This window comes from Eleutherodactylus coqui, chromosome 9, assembly GCF_035609145.1.
Source record: "Eleutherodactylus coqui strain aEleCoq1 chromosome 9, aEleCoq1.hap1, whole genome shotgun sequence".
Lineage (NCBI taxonomy): Eukaryota > Metazoa > Chordata > Amphibia > Anura > Eleutherodactylidae > Eleutherodactylus > Eleutherodactylus coqui.
In genome coordinates this window covers 74,593,155-74,616,589 of record NC_089845.1, presented here as the reverse complement: position 1 = coordinate 74,616,589, position 23,435 = coordinate 74,593,155, and the positions used below count along the sequence as shown (strand labels likewise).

The 23,435-nt window shown below is 42.8% G+C and overlaps 1 protein-coding gene across 6 annotated transcripts in view; it reads right to left on the bottom strand.

The window, feature by feature from the left end:
- PIEZO2 (piezo type mechanosensitive ion channel component 2) overlaps positions 1–23,435 on the bottom strand; it is a 346,396-nt gene that overhangs the window by 101,725 nt on the left and 221,236 nt on the right. For all 6 annotated transcript variants that reach the window (XM_066579538.1, XM_066579535.1, XM_066579540.1 and 3 more), the window contains exons 7-13: positions 18,636–18,849; positions 14,621–14,783; positions 10,033–10,161; positions 4,950–4,988; positions 4,215–4,353; positions 1,611–1,753; positions 447–680 (exon numbers count right to left, since the gene is read on the bottom strand). In XM_066579538.1, coding sequence (XP_066435635.1) covers positions 447–680; positions 1,611–1,753; positions 4,215–4,353; positions 4,950–4,988; positions 10,033–10,161; positions 14,621–14,783; positions 18,636–18,849 — 1,061 coding nt within the window. The remainder of the gene's footprint in view (positions 1–446; positions 681–1,610; positions 1,754–4,214; positions 4,354–4,949; positions 4,989–10,032; positions 10,162–14,620; positions 14,784–18,635; positions 18,850–23,435) is intronic.

Genomic DNA, 23,435 nt, shown 5'->3' with positions numbered 1-23,435 from the left:
GAAGAAAATGAAAGTAACTCAAACATCGCGTGGTACTCATCTCGAGTAACGAGCATCTCGAACACCCTAATACTCGAACGAGTATCAAGCTCGGACGAGTATGCTCACTCATCTCTAGTTATAATCATACCAACCCGCAGAAAAATATTTTAATGTCATTTATGCTGTTCCAACATTTTCTTATAAGTTATACCACATGTTATACATACCCAGGAAATGGTACCATCAAAAACTACAGCTTGTCACGCAACAAGCCCTTATACGGACGGCCATGTCGACAGACAAATAAAAAAGCTATGACTTTTAAAAAGCAGAGAAGAAAATCCACCCAAAATCGTCACGTCCCTAACCCCAGAATAGTCCATGTGCTTAAGGGGATAATATAATTCACATTTTAATATTATGTTAATCTAAAAAGTTAGTTAAAAAATGTGCAAACTGTTCACCTTTGAAGCTAGTTCCTCAGGGCTTTTACGTTCAAGAAGACCTGAAATGACTTTAAGTTCTGAAGGCAAATTTATGCTCCAAATGTATTGTAATGTTACCAACAAATTGCCGTAGACAACCATAAACGGCGAACTAATCATTGCGTATTTCCTTCTATCCCGAATCATCCACAGAGCGCAAGACCAGATTAACAGTACAAAGGTTAACCAGCTGTGGTATGTAATACTCCAAGCCTAGTGGGAAGTAAAATGAGAGAAAATAGACATATATGTCAGTGAATTAGGAAGTAGTACACAAATGGGCACAACTTCAATCTAATGATTTCCAAACCAACAGTACCCCTCAGACCCACTGTAAAGGCCTCTAATCCAGCAATCCAGTTCTCTGCTGTAAACGAACAAGGACCAAAAATCCCAAAACAGCTGTCTGCAGAGAAGGAGAAGACTTTGAAATTGCTTGTATCCTTAATTTTGTAGCAGCACCAGTTAAAGATTGAAGGTTGGCAAATCGGATATCCACCTTCTAATAGGTGGCACTAGAGAGACAGCTTTCTTTCTGCCCGGAAGGAGAGCTAATTTGTGAACCAGCCAATGGGAACAAGGATCAATACCCTATTTATGTACAAAAGTCATATGTGTAATTTATACAATGTTGCACAATCCATGCCATGGCCATACACAAGAGAAAAGTTGATTTTGGTGGGATTTGCTGGCGACCTTATGTGTATGGTGGCTGATCCTTTCTTCCCTTGGGAGATAAGCTGCTGCCAGAGGAAACTGGCAGTGACGTATCCCCCTCTCCTCTTCCAATAAGTAGGCATGACCAGTCAACCTGAACATGCATTTTTATGGAGAAGTCAGGAGATGACTGTCAACACACAAATGTTTTGAGCCAAGAGTTACTTCATGTTCATGGCTACTCTTAGGGCTTGTTCACATACAGCATTTTATATATTGCCTTTTTTTAGGAATACAATAAATGTTTTTATTTGGGAAGCTTATTTTTTTCTCTTATAAGTTTCCAGCATACCTGTATACCTAGCAGGTGAATTTTGCTTAAATTTCTACATATATACAAAGCCGGAGTATTGTTATATCTATAAACTACAGAAGACTGCAAAAGTATAAAATAAGCAACCAAAATAACAGCATTCTTATTCTTACCATCATGGAAATAAGAGCGCAGATGTAACTCTGCTTCATGATGAACTGCAATGCTACCACCATAGCATGAACTTTGGCGTTTTCCTTTTTCTCGGACACATCCTCTTCCAACTCCTCCTGCTCCTCTTCTTCTTCTTTCTTTTCTAATGGAAAACATGTTAGTAATTCTCCATCATATCACATATGATAACACACACACCCCTGATGCCAGCCCTTGCAGCAGGAGCACAGCCGTCCACAGACAGCAGCACACCAACTCCAAGGTTGCATGAGATACTTGTACCAGCCTTATTCTAAGCCTCGTAAAAAAGCTAGCACAGTAGAATATAGCCTTGTAAATGGCTTTTGTAAAAAGGCATACTGGCAAGTATTCAGCGCTTAAAGTGGAAGTGCGGACTGGTAGACATGTAATTGTGATCATCTGTTTTATTTATTCACCTTTTTTAAATTCTGTCAACTCTTTGGCAATTTAACAGCTCCAAGACAACTCCATGAGCAGTGATTCACAATGTAGTATATTGTGGTCATGAAACCATTTTCTGACATCTTTCTGATGTCAAAAGCTCATGCTGACCCTTTCACTCTTGCCTAACACCTCCCAGCAGCCCAGCAGGAAGTTAGTACATATAATGCCAACTTACAATACAGCAAAGAAAGAAACCACCAATGCAAAAATAAGTTATTGGATAACTGGGATGCATATTTTGAAGTAAATCAGCATTAAAAGGGTTTTCCACAAGCTAGATATATGTGATCAGCTGGGGCTCCTGCACTGTTTTACCAGATACAACAGATACAACACTTGAAGCTGTGCCTGGTACTGTAGATCATTTCAAACTCCACCCTGTTACGTGAATGGGGCTAAGCTGAAGTACCAGGCATAGTTGCATGTACAGGGATGCCACCACACCCAGTCAAAGTGCTAACGAGCACTTGTCTGTCAATCCGTGTGTGTGTGATGTGTGAGTTACATGCTTGACAGCACCTATGTCAGTCATCGACTCTTAGCTCTGCCCCCTGATCACATGACAGTGACATCATCACAAGTTCTTTATCCTCCTTCTGCATTGAATGAGGAGTTATGGGCAAACTACATCTCCCACAAACCCCTGCGGCCTCAGTTGCTATGAATACAGCAGTACTCAGTCTGGAAGTTTGTACCTGCTTGTGATACATCTGGACACTTATGTGGGCAGCTCGTGTACTGACAGAACCTGTGATGACATCATGTGATCAGTCACATGGTCTCTGAGCTGAATGAGGGCTTATGGGCGGACTACATTCCCCACAAACCCCTGTGACCTCAGTTGCTATAGATACAGCAGTACTCAGTCTGGCAGTTTTCTAGCTGGTTGTGAGACAGCTGAACACCTGTGTGGAGACTCCAATAAAGGACATCTCACAAATGTACACATACATAGCTGGCGGTGCAGATTGACCAATAACATTGAAGCATAGTCCTTCACCACTATGCTACTTGAAGTAGCCCATTCACACAGTCCGAGGTGAGTGCTGCGTGTTTTCAAGGCTCCCATAGGAGCCTATGGAAAGCATGCAGCAAAGATTGGACATGTCCTATCTTTGTGCGCACCTAGGAGCCGACATGCGAGTTTGCACTCACATGTCCTATTTTTTGCAGATGCGAGCATTTTGTGTGTCTAAAATTCCTTCATGTGAACACTTCTATAGGAAACCATTGGTTCTATTTAGACGTCATCCTTTGACACGTCACTAATGCATGCGGAACGCGCTTGTGTGAACGAGCTCTCATGCAAGACAACTCACACTCAGCCACAGTGGTAGGGATCAAAAGGTAACTCTGATCTTGATTTTAACTCTATCAATAACTTGACAGAGGGAGGTTGCTCTCTTTGTCCCCTGAATGGTCGTCCTCTGGCAAGATCACAGGGAGCCATTTGGTTGCAATGGCAGCCTGGGGCTTTCTGAAGGCTCCCAGCACTGTCTTGAACTTAAGCTAACAAATACAGTATTTGCAGGCCAATATTCAATATATTGCAATACAAAGGTAATGCAGTGTATTGTAGTAAAGTGACCAAACTATCATAAGTTCAAGTTCCTTATGTGTACTAAAGAAAATAAGAAAATCTAAAGTTTTTTATTCATAAAAAAATGAACAGAAGTAAAAATTTACATAATTGGTAACGCTGCACACCGCATACTTATGGCATACGGAACTGCACATCTGTTTTTCGAGGACGCAACATGGAAGAGTTTTTATATGCTTCTGTGCCTTTGATCTTAATGTATTTCTTAATAATAAATGAGACTGTGACTTGTTTCAGAATTTCTTGGATTTCCGAAGTGCTGAGTAGGCAATCCAAAAGCAAATCTTCAACATCAATGAGAAGATTTCTCAAAGGGTTGAAGGATTAGAAGAATTTTACAATGAAAACAATAAAGAGAAATTAGAAAATAAAAGGTATACAGAATACTAATATTATTCCTTTATCGAACATTGGAAATACAAATTAAGTAAAAGAGATAGCTTCACTTCAAGTATAAGAAAATAGTGAGAATGTCACCTAAAATATAATCAGATTTCAATTGCACCAATTCCATTACATAGGATAGGTGTACTCTTACCTGACATTTCTTCTGTCTGCTCCCATTTGTATTGAGGTGTAGAATACATATCTATTTTCGTAGGTCCATTCTCCATAGGGAGTGACGTATTTATGGCATGATAATCTACTGGCGTCCCATTAACTGTTACAAGCAGTACCTGGCAAGCAGCAATTGGCAAAATATATTCAATCACAGTTTAGACTGAATTTACTCTGTAAAACAGTACAATACAAACCTTGGTCTAGGGTTACTCAGCTAGCATATTGTCAGATATTACATGGCTAGTTCGGTGGTCACTATAAAAATCACTACATGTGTGCACTTTGAAAACAGATATCTAGAATAACTTCTAATCTGCTTACGGCTGTGTTTTCACACAGTAAGGAATGCTTGGAGCTGAAACTCCGCCCAGTTGTGGCTGCCAATGGCAAGATCGAATGGCCACTGGCTGCTGTGGCTGGCCAGAGTTTCAGCTGCAAGCGGTTTCTGCTATGTGGGAATGCAGGGTTAATCTAAACTCCAATTAAAGGCTTCCAGTAGTATGCATGTATTTTTTCATTGATCACCTGACTATGCTAACAAACACCCCTGTTTCAGAAGCCTGATCTCCCCATATATTCTCACCACATGGATAAAAGCTTAGTCTTCCAAATGAGCATGCATATACTTTAAGGTTATTCAAGTGTATAAAGTCAGGTGTATGCCAAACGAGTGAAGTACAATTGTGAAATAAACTCTTGCTTGTATACTAACATCGGATGGCTTGTAGTCATCTTGAGTCAGGGAAAGTAGCTGCAAAAAGCAAGGCGGGAAAATAAATTAATGGTAGCCACAATGATTACAAGGCTCTGGAAACCAACCTACATATAGACAACAAATACTCACAAAGCACTAAAACAAAACTAAAGCAGAATACAACACACATCTGACATTAAAGTAAAACCGTAGCTAACGTACAATAAAAGATGTTAATGATAATGAATCCATTATAAAGCAATGTTACATAAATAGCTGTAGGATCTGACTTTTTTCCTTCGGCTTCAGATATTGTAATTCAGCTACAGTTTATTCTTTAATGAAGCATTTGCAATACAATAATTGGAGAATCATTTATTGGAACCTGAAATGCCACAGAGATATCACACATGGTTTTCTGTATCCATAGGTGGTAATAGAGGGATAGAATATTGATACAGAGCTGCAACAAAAAGACTAGGAAAATTACTGACTTGAAATGAAAAAAAATCTGTTTCTGTGAGTAGTAAGGTTGGTCATACATACTGTAGAATCATATTCTTGTAGTAATGACCGGCTCAGTTCTGACAGATTCTAACAGAAAACCAATTGTGGCACTCTTAACTGGATGAGATATTGCAAGAAACATCTCAGTAATATGGCACCGTACAGAGGCATCGGGAGGAGTACTGAGCCACAGGCTCTTCACTTCATAGCACGGGCCTTGGTCATACACAAATATCTGTCTGAGGGGGCCTTCACACTTGTGATTGCGATATCGCTGCATTCCTTTAACGCAAAAGTCAATAGAACTTTGGAAAGTTAAAAATGCATCACACCCAGGGGCTTAGGACTCATGTCCACGGGGAAAATCAGGCCCGCTACGGATTCTACATGGAGAATCTGCAGCGGGTCCCTCCTGCCCCGCGGACATGAGCGCTTAAAATAGGAATTTAAAAGAATTTACTCATCCGGAGCGGTTCGGGAAAGTCTTCTCTTCCTCACGGCCGGATCTTCTTTTTCGGCCGGCGGATGAACTCGTCACGCTGGCGGCACATCTGCCGAGCCGAAGCAAGAAAGATCCAGCCGTGAGGAAGAGAAGACCTTCCCGGTCTGCTCCGGATGAGTAAATTCTTTTAAATTCCTATTTTAGGTCTCCCGCGGATCCAGACGGCTTCCATAGGCTTCAATAGAAGCCCGCGGGAGACCCGCACGAAAATGGAGCATGATCCAGATTTTTTCATGCTCCATTTTTTTTTAAATCCCTTTTATTGACCATCCGCGGGTAGATAAATACCCGCGGGTGGTCAATGCATCCCTATGGGGTGCGGATCCGCGCGCGGGAGAAGAGTTAAAATCCGCTGCGGATTTTAATTCTTCTTTTGCCCGTGGACATGAGGCCTTAAGTAAAGGGTCAGGGGCCCTGATGCAAAAGGTGAGCTGAGCCCCCCCCCCCCTTTCTGTATCTGTACCTGTACCAATAACTAAACCATGCTGCACAGAGGCATAACTTGAAGCTTCTGGGTCCCAATGCAAAACCTGTAACAGGGCCCCCAACTATAATGCTTTACTCATAGTACCGGGCTCCTTATATGGAGAAGAGAGGCCTTTTAGGCCCCCTAAGGCTCCTGGGCCCGGGTGCAACTGCATCCTCTATAGTTACGCCCCTGATCACACCAACATTGCAAGTTTGTGCTTTGTGATTTTTGTGTGATGCGTTTACTTTTTAACATTAGAAAGTCCTATTGACATTCCTGTTAACAAGATGCAGCGATATCACGATCGTAAGTGTGAAGGCACCCTGACAGAGTTGTGAAGCAAACCTTCTAGGCTTAACCAATAAATGATTCATATACAAAAGCAACTATCACAGTTATGATCAAATGCACAGAATGTGTTGCGTTAAGTTCTTCTCTTTTTCTATATGTGTTAAGCAACTTTCCACCAAATCTTTCTGAACACATCCGATTTTTCCATAGAATTCTGGTTGAAATTTGCAATTGTTACACAAAAGTGTTAAGAAACTTGTACATCAATGCATCAGTTAATTGTTTTTCTATTAGATTGTATACTAGTAAGATATAGCATGTTGCTAGTATAAGTAGTTAAGGGGTTAAATGAAACCTTTTCTATATACCAGTGAATGGTACGGGATAAGACAGACAGAAGATAAGACAGTCTCTCAGACCCTCCCTTGCATACCTTCTCACTGAAATCATAACAGTTTCATTGTATGTTATAATTACACCTTAAGGCCTTAGTCAGACGGGCGTTTTTTCGCGCGATTTGCGCATGCGCATGCGTCCGGCGATTTTTAAAAACCATTGCTTTGCAATGGTATCGGACACATGAGCGCTTTTTATGCGCTCGTCCGATAAATTATAGAACAGAAATGGCAGATTGCACCTATCTGCGATCTGCGATTCCTGTTCTCTTCTCTATATGCGCTCAATGGGGCCGGCGGCAGCAGCGCCGACCCCATTGAGAACATATAGAAGACAAATCATTCTTCTCTTCCACAGCTGTAACAGCTGTGGCAGAGAAGAACGATGTTTGCCCATTGAATTCAATGGAGCCGGCAATACAGCCGGCTCCATTGAAAGCAATGGGCTGCCGGCGAGCGCAGGATGAATTGTCGGGAAGGGCTTAAATATATAAGCCCTTCCCTGCAATTCATCCAGAAATGTGTAAAAATAAAAAAAAAATGTATACTCACCTTTCCGCTGCAGCCGGAGTTCAGCGGCGGCCGCCAGCAGTTCTCCTGAACTGTTTCTCTATAGTATTCAGCAGCCGGGGCTTTAAAATCCCCACCTGCTGAATGAGCTGCCTCTAATTGGTCACAGCCTGACCAATCAGAGGCAGATCTCACTCACACACCCATTCATGAATTCATGAATGGGTGAGTGACTACTGCCTCTCATTGGCTCAGCGCAGGGACCGGCTGAACTCCGGCTGCAGCGGAAAGGTGAGTATACATTTTTTTTTAATTTTTACACATTTCTGGATGAATTGCAGGGAAGGGCTTATATATTTAAGCCCTTCCCGACAATTCGTCCCTCGCTCGCCCGCAGCGCATTGCTTTCAATTGAGCCAGCTGTATTGCCGGCTCCATTGAATTCAATGCGCTGGACAGCTCCGGCCCGTTTCTAATGAAACGCGGCTAGGAGCAGATTTTTCGGGCGATTTTTTGGCCCCGGTCACACGATTTGTGGATGCGCATCCGTCATGCGATCCGCAAATCGCGCGAAAAAACGCCCGTGTGACTAAGGCCTAAAGGTGTAACTTCTGTTAAGCATTTTAGTTGTACACTATTATGTATTATTATTAATCTTGGAGGTATGTACTTTTCCTGTGATGTCATTTATGGTATATAAACCACATACAGCTTTGAATAAAGGGAAATCACTTGGTACCACAACAGGCTGGTGTGATTTGTATTTTTCCTATGGGCACAGACTTCTACATGAGATCTGATTGTCTTCTCCCTGGTAAACAAATTCTCTTCACAAAAAGTTATTGATATTAAAAACTGACCTACTAACAACTTTACTGGTAGTATCTACTTTATACTCGGATGTAGAGGATTATCTCACAACAACCCTTTTTATTACCTTTATGGCCTGGCAATCAGATCCTCCGCTGCATTGGGTTTTCTGGGAGTAAATTATTAATGACCTATCATCAGGATAGGTCATTAATTGATTGGTGGGTAACCGGCGATCAACGTTCTCACCAATCAGCTTATTGAATATGTTGTGGTGCGAAGGTGAGAGCTGCGGCCTCTCCTTAGCCATGTGACATTATGTTTATCGGTCACATGGCCTGAAAGTGGCTCAATCCTATTCAAGTGAATGGGACAGACCTACTATATCAGGCACAGCTGCTATACAATGTGCGCAGCACTATGCCTGGTATGTACTGAAGTGACAATGGTGCTCACCTAAGTGCTGCTGTCACTACAATCAGCTAATTAGCTGGGGTCCTGAATAGTGGACCCCCACTGATCAACTATTGTTGACCTATCCTGAGGATAAGTCAGCAATATTTTAGTCCTGAAAAAAGCCTATAAAGAAAAAGATGGGTGGTTGTAGGATAGCTTTGATGAACCCCCATTTCAAAATGAGCCTTACATACACTATGCATGTGTTTGGCTTTGAAAGTGAAAGACAGTAATAAGTGTGTTTGCACAGTAGCTGACTTTTACTATCTTCATTTGCAATAGAACAGCTATATGTTTGTATCTGTATCCTTCCAATCGCTAAGGGCCATTTAACTGGGAACGATCATTGTTCAGATTATCGCTAGATCATGTGAATCTGAAAGATGATTGTTTAGTGTAAGTGCTGCCAGCAACTGAACGATCAACGATTGTTTGCTTATCATTCTTTGTTCAGTTTATTTAGGCATAAATATCAAACGACGATTAGCCTGTGTAAATAGGCAGTTTTTTATCTATGAGCATCTACCTGTTTACTCTGAATGGAAGTGGGCAGCTAGAGGCACTCTGCTTCCACTCACAGAACAATTATCACTTTTTGTTGAGACAAGTGTTGGCACTTAAGCGCCCAACAATTGTCCCATGTAGAAGGACCCTAAAAACAAAATTCTTAGAACAGGACAAGCAGTGTTCCCAAGTCTAGAATTGTCTAACAGTGCATAGTAATAAATACATATAATATCACCCCTGATATAGGAACTAGGAAGAATTTCTAATATTTTCCTACATTTTGCTAACACCAGTATATTCATACAGTATTTTCAGGCAGTGGTCCCCAACCAGTGGCTCAGAGGCCACATTGGACTTGTGACTTCATACTGTGTGGCTCGCCAAGGGAGCCCTAAGTTATTACCATATACATTCACTAACTATAGTATGATATCCACTAATGATATCATATCCTCAGAACAATGACAATGTGGGTGAGGTCATAAGTAATTTCATGATGTTGTGTTTTCTCCATGTTTAGTATGTTAACATTTTGATTTAACTGGCCCGCAGCCAGCAGGCAAAGCTGAATGTCATTCTAACAGTACAAAAGATTGGACCTGCATTTTAAGGTTTCTCCCTTGTTGAGAAGCATTTTATTGAAAACAGGCTTACTTTTCTCTCATCTGTGGGATACTGAGTACTATACCAAAGACTTCGCCTTCGTTCTGCAGTGAGTGGAGGTGAGCTGCAGTCTCCCTCTCTTTCTCCTTCTTCATTCTCCTTATTTTGATCAAAGATCACCTGCAAAAATTGCAATGCAATTGTTACAAAAATCATTCTTAAACCAGGACAGGTACAGATAGGTTTAAATATGTTGTGAAAAATCTTCTTTAACACACTGCTAAACACAAAAGGGCAGATTTACTAATCTGTCTGATATTTAGTATAAACGTAGAAAAGACAGTCTGAAAATGCGACAAATTTATTATAGCGATGAGGCAGAGGAAGCGGAGAATGGGAAGAGTGCCTTTGACCTGTGGGACTTGAGGAATGGTGGTGGGCAGGAATACCCATGTCTAAGGGCTCACCTACACTAACGCATTTGTGCTGTGTATTACATGCATATTTTTTACATGTGTAGTATGCAGTGCTAAAACCCCATTGCTTCACATTGGACCGCTTAGGCCTGCATTTTCCACGTGTGTGTTTTACATGACTGAAAAAAATCCCAACTGCAATGTCCATCCAATAAGCATAGTTTGGTTGCGTAAATATGCAACAAAATACACAATGTGCTGCCCATATGAGTGAGCCCGAAGACTAATCAGCAGATGAGGGGCTGCCAGACTAGTACAATGGCTGACCACTGGTCAGACTGATGTAACTATATGCGATAAAGAGAAATAAAAAAGAACTAAGGCTATGGTGCGGAGACCTATTCAACAGACAGCTGGATTATGTACTAGTGTGCAGATAACACAAACTCCTCAGGGATCAGTTTGCTTGAAAAAAATGATGACCATTGGTGGCTAATTGTATCACACAGAATGGCACGCTAATACATAATCCAGCTACCTAGTGAAGGGGTCTGCGCACTCTGAAAAGTGTTATCTGGTGGTTCTTTTAAAAGACCAATTTAATCTACTTTGTTTGCCTACAGTCAACGTATACCAAGAGGTTGCGCCAGAGTCTTAGTTATTTTTCTCCCCTTTTACCCCATATAGTCACGTTAACATGACCCATGGTCCGTAATAGGCTGGTAGCTTCTCATCTGCTGATTAGTCTTAGGCTGGGTTCACATGGGGCGGATTCCGTCTGGAATTTTGCCGCGGCAGATCCGCCTGAGGCCACTAATCCCAGGGTTAGCTAGCCATGTGGTCGAGATTTCTCAGAAATCTTGTCCACACGGGACGGCAAATCCGACGCGGCAAAGCCGGCAGAAGCCGGCCCTGTGGCGTGGATTAGCCGTCCGCAGCATGCTCATTCTTTTTCTTCCTCCGCTGCGGCCCCGCTCTCCTCTATGGGAGCGCCGGCCGCAGCGGAAGAGCGAGCAGCCGGACCGCTTCAAAACCCGCGGCTAAGTGCTGCGGGTTTTGAAGCAGCGCTTCTCCCGGCGGAAATCTCGCGGTTTTTCGCTGCGGCCAAACCGCGAGATTTCCGCCAGGATTCCGCTGTGTGGGAACCCAGGCTTAGAGTTTTTCGGCTCATATTTAGCTAGAATTCTCACAAATCTACCTTAGCAAATCTTTCCTCAATGAATATTTAGAAAATAAATAAAAGGTACAAATAAATACATGTATTGTTTTGAAATGAGATGAACAAAACTATATTTACTTTGCTAAGGTTCCGTTCACGCGTGGGATGAAGAGTATAAAAAACTAGGTCTAAGGCACAAACACAGGATAGGAGAGCGATGTGATGGTGCTGAACAACAAAAGTCTTTATTCATATCCAGCTGGTTGTGAGACACTGTGCTTCCTAAACCCACGTGACACATTGCTTCTATGTTGATTAATTCTATTGTGTAAGGCTGGGTTCTCACAGGATGGAAATCTAACGGAATGTCCGCAGTGGGACCACACGGGAAATCCACAAGATTGTTGCCTGTATTCCGCTGCGGAAATCTCTCCCTATAGAGAGAAGAGAGCCCGCAGCGGTAGCGGGGATACAACTGACATGTCACGAATTTGAATTCCGTGCCGCATGTCAGTTTCCGGAAGTCGCCCGTTCACTCTTCAAGACTATAGCAGCGCTGTTTTCTCGCTCTGAACGAGTCCTTAAAGGGGTTGCCTCGCGCCGAAACGGGTTTTTTTTTTTCCATAGGCCCCCCCGTTCGGCGCAGGACAACCCCAAAGGATGTGTTGAAAAAAAAAAATTTTTATTACTTACCCGAATCCCCGCTCTGCGACGTCTTCCTTCTTCTTCCTTCACCAAGATGGCCGCTGGGATCTTCACCCACGATGCACCGCGGGTCTTCTCCCATGGTGCACCGTGGGCTCTGTGCGGTCCATTGCCGATTCCAGCCTCCTGATTGGCTGGAATCGGTACACGTGATGGGGCGGAGCTACGAGGACCAGCTCTCCGGCACGAGCGGCCCCATTCACCAGGAAAAAGACCGCACAGCGCAAGCGCGTCTAAAAAAGCAAGAAGACATCAGAATTAGACGGGTCCATGGCGACGGGGACGCCAGCAACGGAGCAGGTAAGTGAATAACTTCTGTATGGCTCATATTTAATGCACGATGTATATTACAAAGTGCATTAATATGGCCATACAGAAGTGTATAACCCCACTTGCTGCCGCGAGACAACCCCTTTAAGGGTACTTTTATTATGTGTAATCAATAAGCAGCACTTGCATTTTGTATGACTGCATTTGAATGCTCCAACAATGTTCGGGAGTCCTGATTTCACTACAGAGTGTTTTTCTGTAAGTTTCTTTAGTCTGCTGCTAATGCATTTTTGAGTATTTTGGCTCTTCTATATGTTATTTTGGGCTTCAGGGAAATAGATTTAGCTAAAAATGGATCATGCAATAAAATATGCCAGTACTCTTCTATGACCTTTCTAATAGATGACTGGGATTTGTTAAAGGTTGTGATTAGATTATGAGAATACTGTCATTTTTTTTACTTTTTATTTACCCTTTGGCCTCATGTCCACTTGAAAAATCCGTGCGGATTTGCTTTAAATGGTATTTTTTTTGCATGCAGATATCCTCACACATTGCTATCAATGTGATAGCAAAGTTGCAGATCCGCGCAGAATCCGCCGCAGAATGGAGCATGCTGCATTTTTTCTCCCGCGCGTGAAAAACGCAATTCTTTTAGGCCGGCTGCACACGGCCGTGACGGGCTCCGCCGCGAAATTCCCGCGGCGGAGCCCGTCACGGCGCCCCCCAGAGACCCCATACTTACCTGCGGATCCGGTGTCCCAGGTCCCGCATGACGCTGCGCGTGATGCGCCGGAAACGTCACATGACACGCCCACCGCGTCACATGACGCAGCCGGCCGTGTCATATGACGTGCCGGTGGTAGGGCAATTTCACGCTATCTTCCGCTGTGCTACAGCAGAAGATAGCGTGAACGGACGGCTTCCATTGACTGCAAATAGAGCATGCCGCGGGTGAGGACAGAAGATTTCACGGTGCGGAATTCCGCGGTGGAATTCCGCACCGTGAGCACTGAGCTATTAGGTTCCATAGAACCTAATAGCTGCGGGCAACACAACGGATTTCCGCCGCGAATTACGCGGTGGAAATCCGTTCGTGGGAAGGAGGCCTTAAAATGCCATACACCAATGATTCCTTATGGGCAAAATCCGCTGCGGAATCCGCAATTCCATTTAGCTAGTGGACATGAGGCCTTTTACATCTAAGTGGTTTCGCTCTTAGGGCTCAGTCAGAGAAGAGTGTATTTTGCATGCCGTAGAGCCAATGGTTTCCTATGAAGTGTTCACATGTCCGTTTTTTAGAGATGCAAAATACTGGTACCTACAAAAGATAGGACATGCGTTGCTAGAATGCATGCCTGTAATTTCCGTGCTGCGCGTAAAGATAGAACCTGAACTAAGTTATAGGTGCGCGCTGCGCATCATTACATCGAGTGACCTCACTATTGTAAAATACGCCTTTAGCTTCGGTCACACATTTTCAGCACATGCAAGCGGCGCATGTTTTTGCGCACGAAATACACGCTCCTTTGACTGAGCCCTTAATTTGTGATAGCATTTTTTGCTCTTTGAAAAGCTCTCCTAATCAAAAGTTTTGAATACCCTTTATTAATCTACTGCTTTTTTATAATAATAAAAATATAATATATTTTTTAATGATAGCCCTATTATGGCTCCATGCAAAGGGGAGCCAATTTAAAGGGCGTGAACATGAGATCTAACACCCTTTGAGCCTTCAATGTGTTGTTTAATTAATCTGGAGAATAAATAACAATTTGCCCCCACTTTACTGTGAGAAGGCATTTACTTTGTTAAGGGATTAGGCACTTTGCTGGATAAAACACTGAAATGCACAGGAAACAAGAATTAGACTGTACAAGGGCAGGACAACTCAATGATCAATAGAGATCAATGGCAAAGTGAAAATGCTAACTGACTTACAGTACTGTATAAGTCTGAAAACAAATAGGTCCATTAAGAGTTTGATACAGTTGTATTTAAGTGGTTTCTTTAATGTGTTTTCCTCAGAGCAAGAACATCCAATGCAAGGATCAATAAAAATAAATAATTAATAAAACGTTACACTTACGACAGGTTCTTGCAGCCAAAGACGTATCAGAGTTGCCAGCGTGTAATACAGTACTAAGAGCATGACGGGGTTGGTATAGTGGTACCAACTTATTGTTGGATTTGCTATGAATTTCCATGTACTTGAACAGTTGGTTTGAACTATCGAAGTGACACCAAACAACCTATAAGAGAAGTACAAACAAATGTGGACAACCGTGCTGCACAGCATCTCATATGTGTATAGATCCACAGTAAAACTTGCTTTCATTACTGACTATTCAGCTCCCTAATTTTATAAAACTAGACTCATGTTCAAATGGGTAACTTGACCTCCCTTTTATGTCATGCCGCGTTATATTGATGTAACATTTAAACTCATTCCAAATTAAAGCAGATTTGACACCACAATATATAATGGCAACATATAATAAGGGTACTATATTTGTCTCCGTATCTGATATATGAAGTATGTTGTATTTTTTACCCATATTGGATACAGTTCAGCCAGGTAAAATATGCAGTTTTTTTTACTGTATTCATATTTCTGTCAATATGATGATCTGTGCAGCTACATTTTGGTAGACAATACAGCTGATAAACAACGGCCGCGTCGACGGAAAAATAAAAAAGTTATGACTTTTGAAAAATGGAGATGAAAATCCGCCAAAAATCGTTGAGTCCTTAAGCCCAAAATAGGCCATGTCCTTAAGGGGTTAAGGGTACAGTCAGACGAGTGTGGTTTACATGCTGCTACAGCAGCGTGTAAATCATGCTGCTATAGGAACCAATAGATTATTATGGAAGCGGTCACATGGATCCTTTTTAGAAGCGCAGAACCTGCGCTACTAAAAAAGAAAGGACAGCAAATGCCCAATCGCTTGTCAGCACTGTGGTGCGCTGCGGAGCAGCGTGCTTTCCATAGACTCCTATGGGAGCCATGGAGGCACCCTGCCCACACCACGGATGTGTGACCGGGCTGCTTCACGGAGCTAGAAGCAGCCCGGTCATGTGAGCTTTTCCTTCATGTCAGGAGCATGGTTTACACGTTGCTTAGCAATGTGTAAACAACTCTCGTCTGACTGCACCCTAATAATGCAAAAATAGTGCAATCAACTATTTGCACAACGGTAAAATTATAAAACCCCTTGTATTTTTAGAGCAGACCCAGTAGGGGACACCGTTAATTCATGAACTCATTGCAAATTCATGCAAATGTTACAAAGTACACATAAGGTCAGTGACATTCGCAGCACAGCAATGAGCTTTTCTACATGGCTCAGCACTAATTTGGAAAGAGGCCAAGGATTTGTGCTTGAGTAAAGCTACATTCCATTTTAACTACAGAAGGCAAGTTAATGTGGATTCTTTAAAAGAGTATTGTATTGATTGTCTGGCGAGCAATGTCCGTCTCTATTGTAAATCATTAAAATAGTAGTCCAGCAGTCAGCTGTATATGTTGTATATGGCATTTTGAAAGTCTCATGCACAAATTCTGGTGTATGAAAGGCTCTCTTGTGATTAATATGCCTACTTCAAAGAATTACAGTAGCAACAGCCAGGAAGTTATAAGCCTCTACAATTACTGCTGGCTGATGGAAAGTGAAATCACAGGATGAATGAAGCCTGCTTACTCAATTTAGCAAAAACTAAACAAAGCCACAAGTTAATTAACATCTCCTCATCAGCAACCCATCTCCTGAAGCCGAATGGTGTTCTGTGCAGGACTCTGCTGAGCGGCAGCAGACAGAAGTTTTTAATTAAACATGAGATTGCTAATTTGAGACAATTCTATAAGAGTAGGAGCAATAGCAAAGTGATTATTTCACCACAGTTAAGACCTCTTTGACATGGCAGTATTTTGTATCAGTATTTGTAAGCCAAAACTGGGAGTGGATCGAAAACTAGGAAGACATAAAAATCTTTCCATTATACATTTTTTTTCAGTAAATGCTTCACTCCTATTTTGGATTACAAATACTGATGAAAAACACTCCCCAAAATACTGCCATATAGAAGACTTCTTTAACACAGGCGTATGCGTTTTTACGGCCGCCCAAATGCACCATAAAATAGGATCTTTGAAGAATAGCCACGATCGAGTCCTGAGCTTAAGGGCTTATTTAGATGAGCGTATATCGCTTCCATCTAAGCAGATATACGCTTCCATCTAAGCAGTTCCTCCCTTCCCTCCCCCTCACCGATTCTCTGCCTCTCTCCTCCACTCCGGCATTTACAATGAGAGGGGGTGGAGCTAAGCTCCGCTCTGTCCTGCCCACTCCCATTTGCTGGCTATGGACAAGGGGCGGGAGGTTAGCTCTACTCCATCACGCCCACTCCCATTGCAACCGCTGGAGGGGAGGAGAGAGGCAAAAAGCTGGTGAGGGGCAGGGAAGAGGGGGACTGCTCAGATGGAAGTGTATATCGGCCGGCTGTGAAAACGTATAAATAACCCCTAATTCATGGTTTCTCGTTCATTCACACGGGCCTATCACGGGAAAAATACACTGCAGCGCAGAATTCCTTTCAGCCGGCAGAAATCCTCAGAATGACTTCTACTAGCTTAAATAGCGAGGGCTGTCTTCTTTTCTGAGCGCCGGACGTAGGAGTCTATGGGAGCTTCCAGCCTTTTTCATCAAAAGATAGCTCAAGAAAAGATAGGTCCTGTCTTTTCAGGCAGCGTGAAAAATAGCCAAGTAAAAACGCTTATGTGAATAAGGCCTAAAACCGGATTGACACAGGCTGTTTAGATGCAGTTTACTGAGCTGAACACAGAAGTGGATTTAAAAGAGAAGAGGACTATAAGAATTTCCTTTGTAAATCTCCTTTCTTTTGAATCTACCGTGACTAAAAAGAACTGCATCAAAAATTGCATGTTTAATTATAACAGAAAGGGAATATTAAAGAAAGGTTTCCAGCACCAGAAATTAAAACTGCAATCTTTATTGAAGCATATCTTTAGTAACACATGGGGTACACCACCAATAAAAGCACAATTTATTATGCTTTTCAGATCAATGTCAATCCTTAATCTCTCACCCCTGACAATTAGCTGAAATGGCTTGGGGCAGTGATTTCCCCTTCAAAGGCCATAATGAAATGTAGCATTATACGGGGACAATTCAAATGGTGAACCCCCTATATTATACCATATGTCTTAGGCCGAATGCCCACGGATGGATTATTGCTGCGGAATTCGCGGTCAGACACCTAACGTGAATTCCGCAGCAATGTCCATCCTTAGACTTGCTGTGGTAAACTATTCTCCCATGCCCACGAGTGGAAATCAACTGTGATTTTCCGCTCGCGGGGGAAAATCGCAGCACGTTCCATCCGGTGTGGAAAATTGCATGGGCGGCTTCAACTGCAGACAATGGAAGCCGTCCTTCCCACGATACTTCCGCAGTGAGCACTGCAGAAGTACCTTGAATATCCGCATCACAGCCCAGCACTGGCACGTCATGTGCTGCATTGCACATGCGTGCTGGCTTGCCCGGCAAGACACCCACGACAGATCTGGAGAGGTGCATATAGGGTCTCTAGGGGCTGATTCCGCTGCAATATTTCGCAGGTGGAATCCGACCTGGCCGTGGGCATGAAGCCTTAAAAGGGCATATAGACAGGGTTTGTCCTCTATGACCACGCCCTTTGAGTACATTTAAGTGTTTTTTCCAATAAATACATTTACTGGGGGACCTCCAGCAATTTTGAGAATGGTGTACTCCAATCGCCCCATGTGTGCATGTGTGTCTAGTGCTCTATTTACTTCAATGTGACAAAGGGAAATTCATGCACTTGCGCTTTCTCCTTCCGTCTCATAAAAGTAAATGGAGCGGTGGTCAAGAGTGCGGACATGCTGCTCCATTCACATTGAGTATTCATGGTGTACCATTCTCAGAATCATTGAAGTTCCCACTGGTTGGACCCCAGCAGTCGGCGCCCCCGCCAAGAGATACTTGTCGCCCATCTACACATCTTTAGTGGAAAAACCCCTTTAAGATCTCATAAACAGAAAATTCATTAATATTTTAACTTACCTGGCATAAAAATCATCGGGTGGAATGATCTCTTGAAAAAATTGAAACTGGTACAGATAAAGTCCAATCAAGTGCCCTGCACTAAATATGGCCATTAATACACATAGACAGCTGAATATCAGCGGATCAAATACTCGGCAACAGGACCACCATGTGCATAACCCCAGAAATACAAAGAAATACACAGCTGAGGTCAATGAAGGCAACATCATGCCTAGAAGGAAGCAAAAGAAGAGGCGTTAAGTACTATAATCAGGAGTAGTACAATACAGAATAGATGTACTGTATGCCTACAGTAAAAATGTAATCAACTTTTCAGCAATTGCTAGAACCCAACTCTCTTACCCTCCACGATAGAGTAGGATAACATTTAGACTTTTTAAAAGGGCTTCCTCACCTGTTTTGTATACTCTATCTCTAGTTAGGACACTTTTCTACAAGTTCGTTTTCTGCTAATATTTTATGGTGCCTAAAGCTGGTGGCACACATGTACTGTCCATGTTATTCACTGACAACACGCCACCCCATTAGAGCTTATGTCATGTCCTATCCTGGTCTCTTTCATAGATTAGAAATAGGACATGCAATGCATGTGAATATGCACTGTCTGTGTATATCGGTCAGCATATGGATGGGTGTCTATGTGCTGTCTGATGCGAGATGCATCCAAGTCACTTAGGAATAATTCACAGTAACAGTCATTTGCCACTAGTCTTTAAGCCTGGTTTATACACAACGATTATCGCTAAAAGATGTCTTTTGAGCGACTTTTGAGCGCAAATCGTTGTGTGCCTTTAAGCACAAGGTGATCGCTCAAACGTTGAGTGATCACTTTGCGCTCCGAGCAGGGAATGCAAAAGACAAGCAGGGCCTGAATCCAGCTGTTCTCTGCTCGGAGCGCCCAGCTGTTATACAGCTGAGCGCTCCGAGCGGGGCATGGAGAACACAGCTGGACCGCTGTTCTTCATACCCCGCGTGTGTTCAGGGAGTGGGATACAGCTGAAACAATAGTATCAGCTGTATTCCCCTGTGAACTCCTGGATACGGCTGATTGTGCTCCTTCAGCATGCTGAAAGAGAACGATCAGCGATTCCTGAACAAAAACTGCACGATGTCAGTGTAGTTAGACACAATGATTATTATCGCTCAAAAGACGACTTTGAGCGATTTTTGAGCGAAAATCGTTGTGTCTAAATCAGCCTTAATACAAAGCCAATATTACTCAATATGGCTATTTACATAGGTATGTAAAATTGATGTGCATTTTAAAAACACAATATGTAGCATTCTTGTATGAAAATACAGTCTATGGAAAGTGTTCAATGCAATGCAGATGCACAGATTTGTCATAAATACAGTATGTCATCAATATTGCATTCATATTTCAAAAGGCCTATCTTGTTCTGTTCTCTGTTTGTCCCTAAAAAAGTAATCAATATTGCGGATCAGTAGTATGGATGCAATGCTCATGGCAGGTATGCTATACAATTTGTAAAACATCCAGAATATGGATCCAAAATATGGACCTATTATAGATGAAATTGCATCAGCATTTTCTCTAACTTTTAGTATATTCTGCTGGGCAATACCAATAAATTCAAATACAGATTAAATACTGATGCAATACTGATGAATCTCTATTTAGGCACTCTGTATAGACATTAATGGGCAGAAAACCGATAAAAGTAGTGCATATTGCATTTTTCAATTCTGCATGTATTTAATACACTCATGTGAATAGACTCGTAGATAACCATTAGCTCTGTTAGAAGGAAGCAGCTACCTGAGCTGAGAGGAAGCTGCTGAGGGCAGAGAAGGATTGCTAATTGCTCAATGAGAAAGCCTAGAATAGTGGGTTACCAGTTTTTTTGGACAAGATCGGTTGATGCTGACGGAAAGAAAAAAAGCGATGATGCCATACATCACTCACATGGACCTGTAAACGCTACAGAGGACGCCTTTGGTGGTTGCCCAACAGCTGGACTTAAACCAGTGTAAGTAGAGACCGGTCTCTTAGCCAGGGGTACAGCGTGCACACTTTAGAACAACTTAGATGGAACTTTAACTTCTAAGTGGTGGACCACCATAATGTAGAGCTTGGAACTGTTTCTGACTAGATTTATCCTGTTGTGTATTGGACAGTGCTCCTCAAGCAGTGTGAGGCAGTCAAACTATTAAGAGAGGTCACAGTATAGACTTTAAATACTGAGGAAACTCGGGTTTGTTCATCTTATTATCCGTGACATAAAAGGGACTAATAGACTAATCAAAGGGGGCTTATGGTGCCATCCTGGATGAACAGTACAGTGCTAAATTGTTATAACTATAAGACTGTATTGCTTGCTTAAGCCTACAGCAGATTCTATTGAGAAAGAACATTAGAGTCAATGATCCATTGTTAAATCAGCATTAGTTGTTAGTCTTTCAAATCTATTTCTTTCAAACCTATTTAGTATTAAATAAGATAGAATTATCAGTTCTTCAACACACAAGTGTGAACATGTATGCATGTATAGCCAGTGTATTCGGCCACCACATGTGATTGTGATACATTTAATGAGATTGTTTATCATAGTGTATTCATGGAAGAAAACACTTCAAACCAAATTGCTGAGCATTTAGGAAATTGGAAATAAAAATGAAATATATTTTTTCTCATTGCTAAAGTGTTATTTCTAGAGATGAGCGAACCTACTCGGCCACGCCCCTTTTTCGCCCGAGCGTCGCGATTTTCGAGTACTTCCGTACTCGGGCGAAAAGATTCGGGGGGCGCCGTGGGTGAGTGGGGGGTTGCAGCGGGGAGTGGGGGGGAGAGGGAGAGATAGAGGGCTCCCCCCTGTTCCCCGCTGCTACCCCCCCGCTCCGCCACGCCCCCCGCCCCCTAGCGCCCCCCGAATCTTTTCACCCGAGTACGGAAGTACTCGAAAATCGCGGTGCTCGATCGAGTAATTACTCGAAACGAGTATATTCGCTCATCTCTAGTTAATTCACTTATTCTTTACTGGAAAACCTTCTCCTTATGTTTGTCTGTGTTCACTAGTTCCTGCCAAATGCATATTTTTCTTTTACATAGAAGTGAATGCTGCCACCTACGAGATCAGCAAGCCCATATCCTGACGATGGATGTCAACTTCATAATCTCAGATGTTCCAAGACGTACATTACATTTATTAATTCATTTGAAAGAAACAAATTTCAAACATATACATAATCTAACACCTTAACCCTTTCCAATCCCCTGTCTGAAGTCTGAAGACATTCTGATTGAAGGCTGTACAGCTTCCGATGTCAGAACACGTCCGGCAGGGTATTCTTACTGTATATCACTGGCTTCTCTATGATTGGGGGCCACTCCAGCATGTCACATACCGCAGTACTGGCTCTAGCCAGCAGATGGTGCCATTGTATAATGGCAGAAAGAGAGAGCCCACTAGGAAACCCTAAATCCAAAATTGGATTGCAAAGGGTTAATAATTTATTGTTGTATTAAATTGGTACATTTCTCTGAATTGCGGTAACCATGTTCCTTTAGATAGTGACACAGACAGAGAATAAATGTGACAGACAGTTAAAACGTGTTAGGCCTCGGTCAGACGGGCGTTTTTTGCCGCGATTTGCGGATCGCATGACGGATGCGCATCCGCAAATTGCATGACCGGGGCCGAAAAATTGCCGGAAAAATCTGCTCCTAGCCGCGTTTCCTTTGAAACGGGCTGGAGCACAGGAGCGCTGTCCAGCCCATTGAATTCAATGGAGCCGGCAATACAGCCGACTCCATTGAAAGCAATGGGCTGCAGGCGAGCGCGGGATGAATTTTCGGGAAGGGCTTAAAAATATAAGCCCTTCCCTGAAAATCATCCCAAAATGTGTAAAAATAAAAAATATATATATATTCACCTTGTCCCCGCAGACGGAGTTCAGCCGCGGCCAGCCGGCAGTTCACCTGAACTGCTCTGTGTAGTATTCAGCAGCCGGGGATTTAAAATCCCCGCCTGCTGAATGGGCTGCCTCTGATTGGTCACAGCCCTCACCAATCAGAGGCAGCTCTCAGTCACCCATTCATGAATGGGTGAGTGAGTGCTGCCTCTGATTGGCTCAGCGCAGGGACCAATCAGGGGCAGCTCTCAGCTATTGAATGACAGCCCTTCCCGAAAATTCATCCCGCGCTCGCCGGCAGCCCATTGCTTTCAATGGAGCCGGCTCGGCTGTATTGTCGGCTCCATTGAATTCAATGGGCAAACATCATTCTTCTCTGCCACAGCTGTTACAGCTGTGGCAGAGAAGAATGATTTGTCTTCTATATGTTCTCAATGGGGTCGGCGCTGCTGCCGCCGGCCCCATTGAGCGCATATACAGAACACAAGGAATCGCAGATCGCAGATAGGCGCGATCTGCGATTTCTGTTCTATAATTTATCGGACAAGCGCATAAAAAGTGCCCATGCGTCCGATACCATTGCAAAGCAATGGTTCTATAAAATCGCTGGTTGCATGCGCATGCGCAAATCGCGCGATAAATCGCCCGTGTGACCGAAGCCTAAATCAGCATTGGGCCCTCGAAAAAAAGATACAATTTTTAAGGTAGTTTTTCATGCAATTTTTTTAGCCAAAGCTAGAAGTGTGTTCAACCCATACGGGACATATATAGGTAGGTTTTAGGATTATTTCACACTTACCATAGGTATGCTGTGGCAGTGTTTGATGCAGTTTATAGAGGCGAAACCAGGAATAGGAAATTTGGAAAGGATATATATATATATATATAAGTCTCCTTCCTGCTGGATCCACTTCTGGTCTTGGC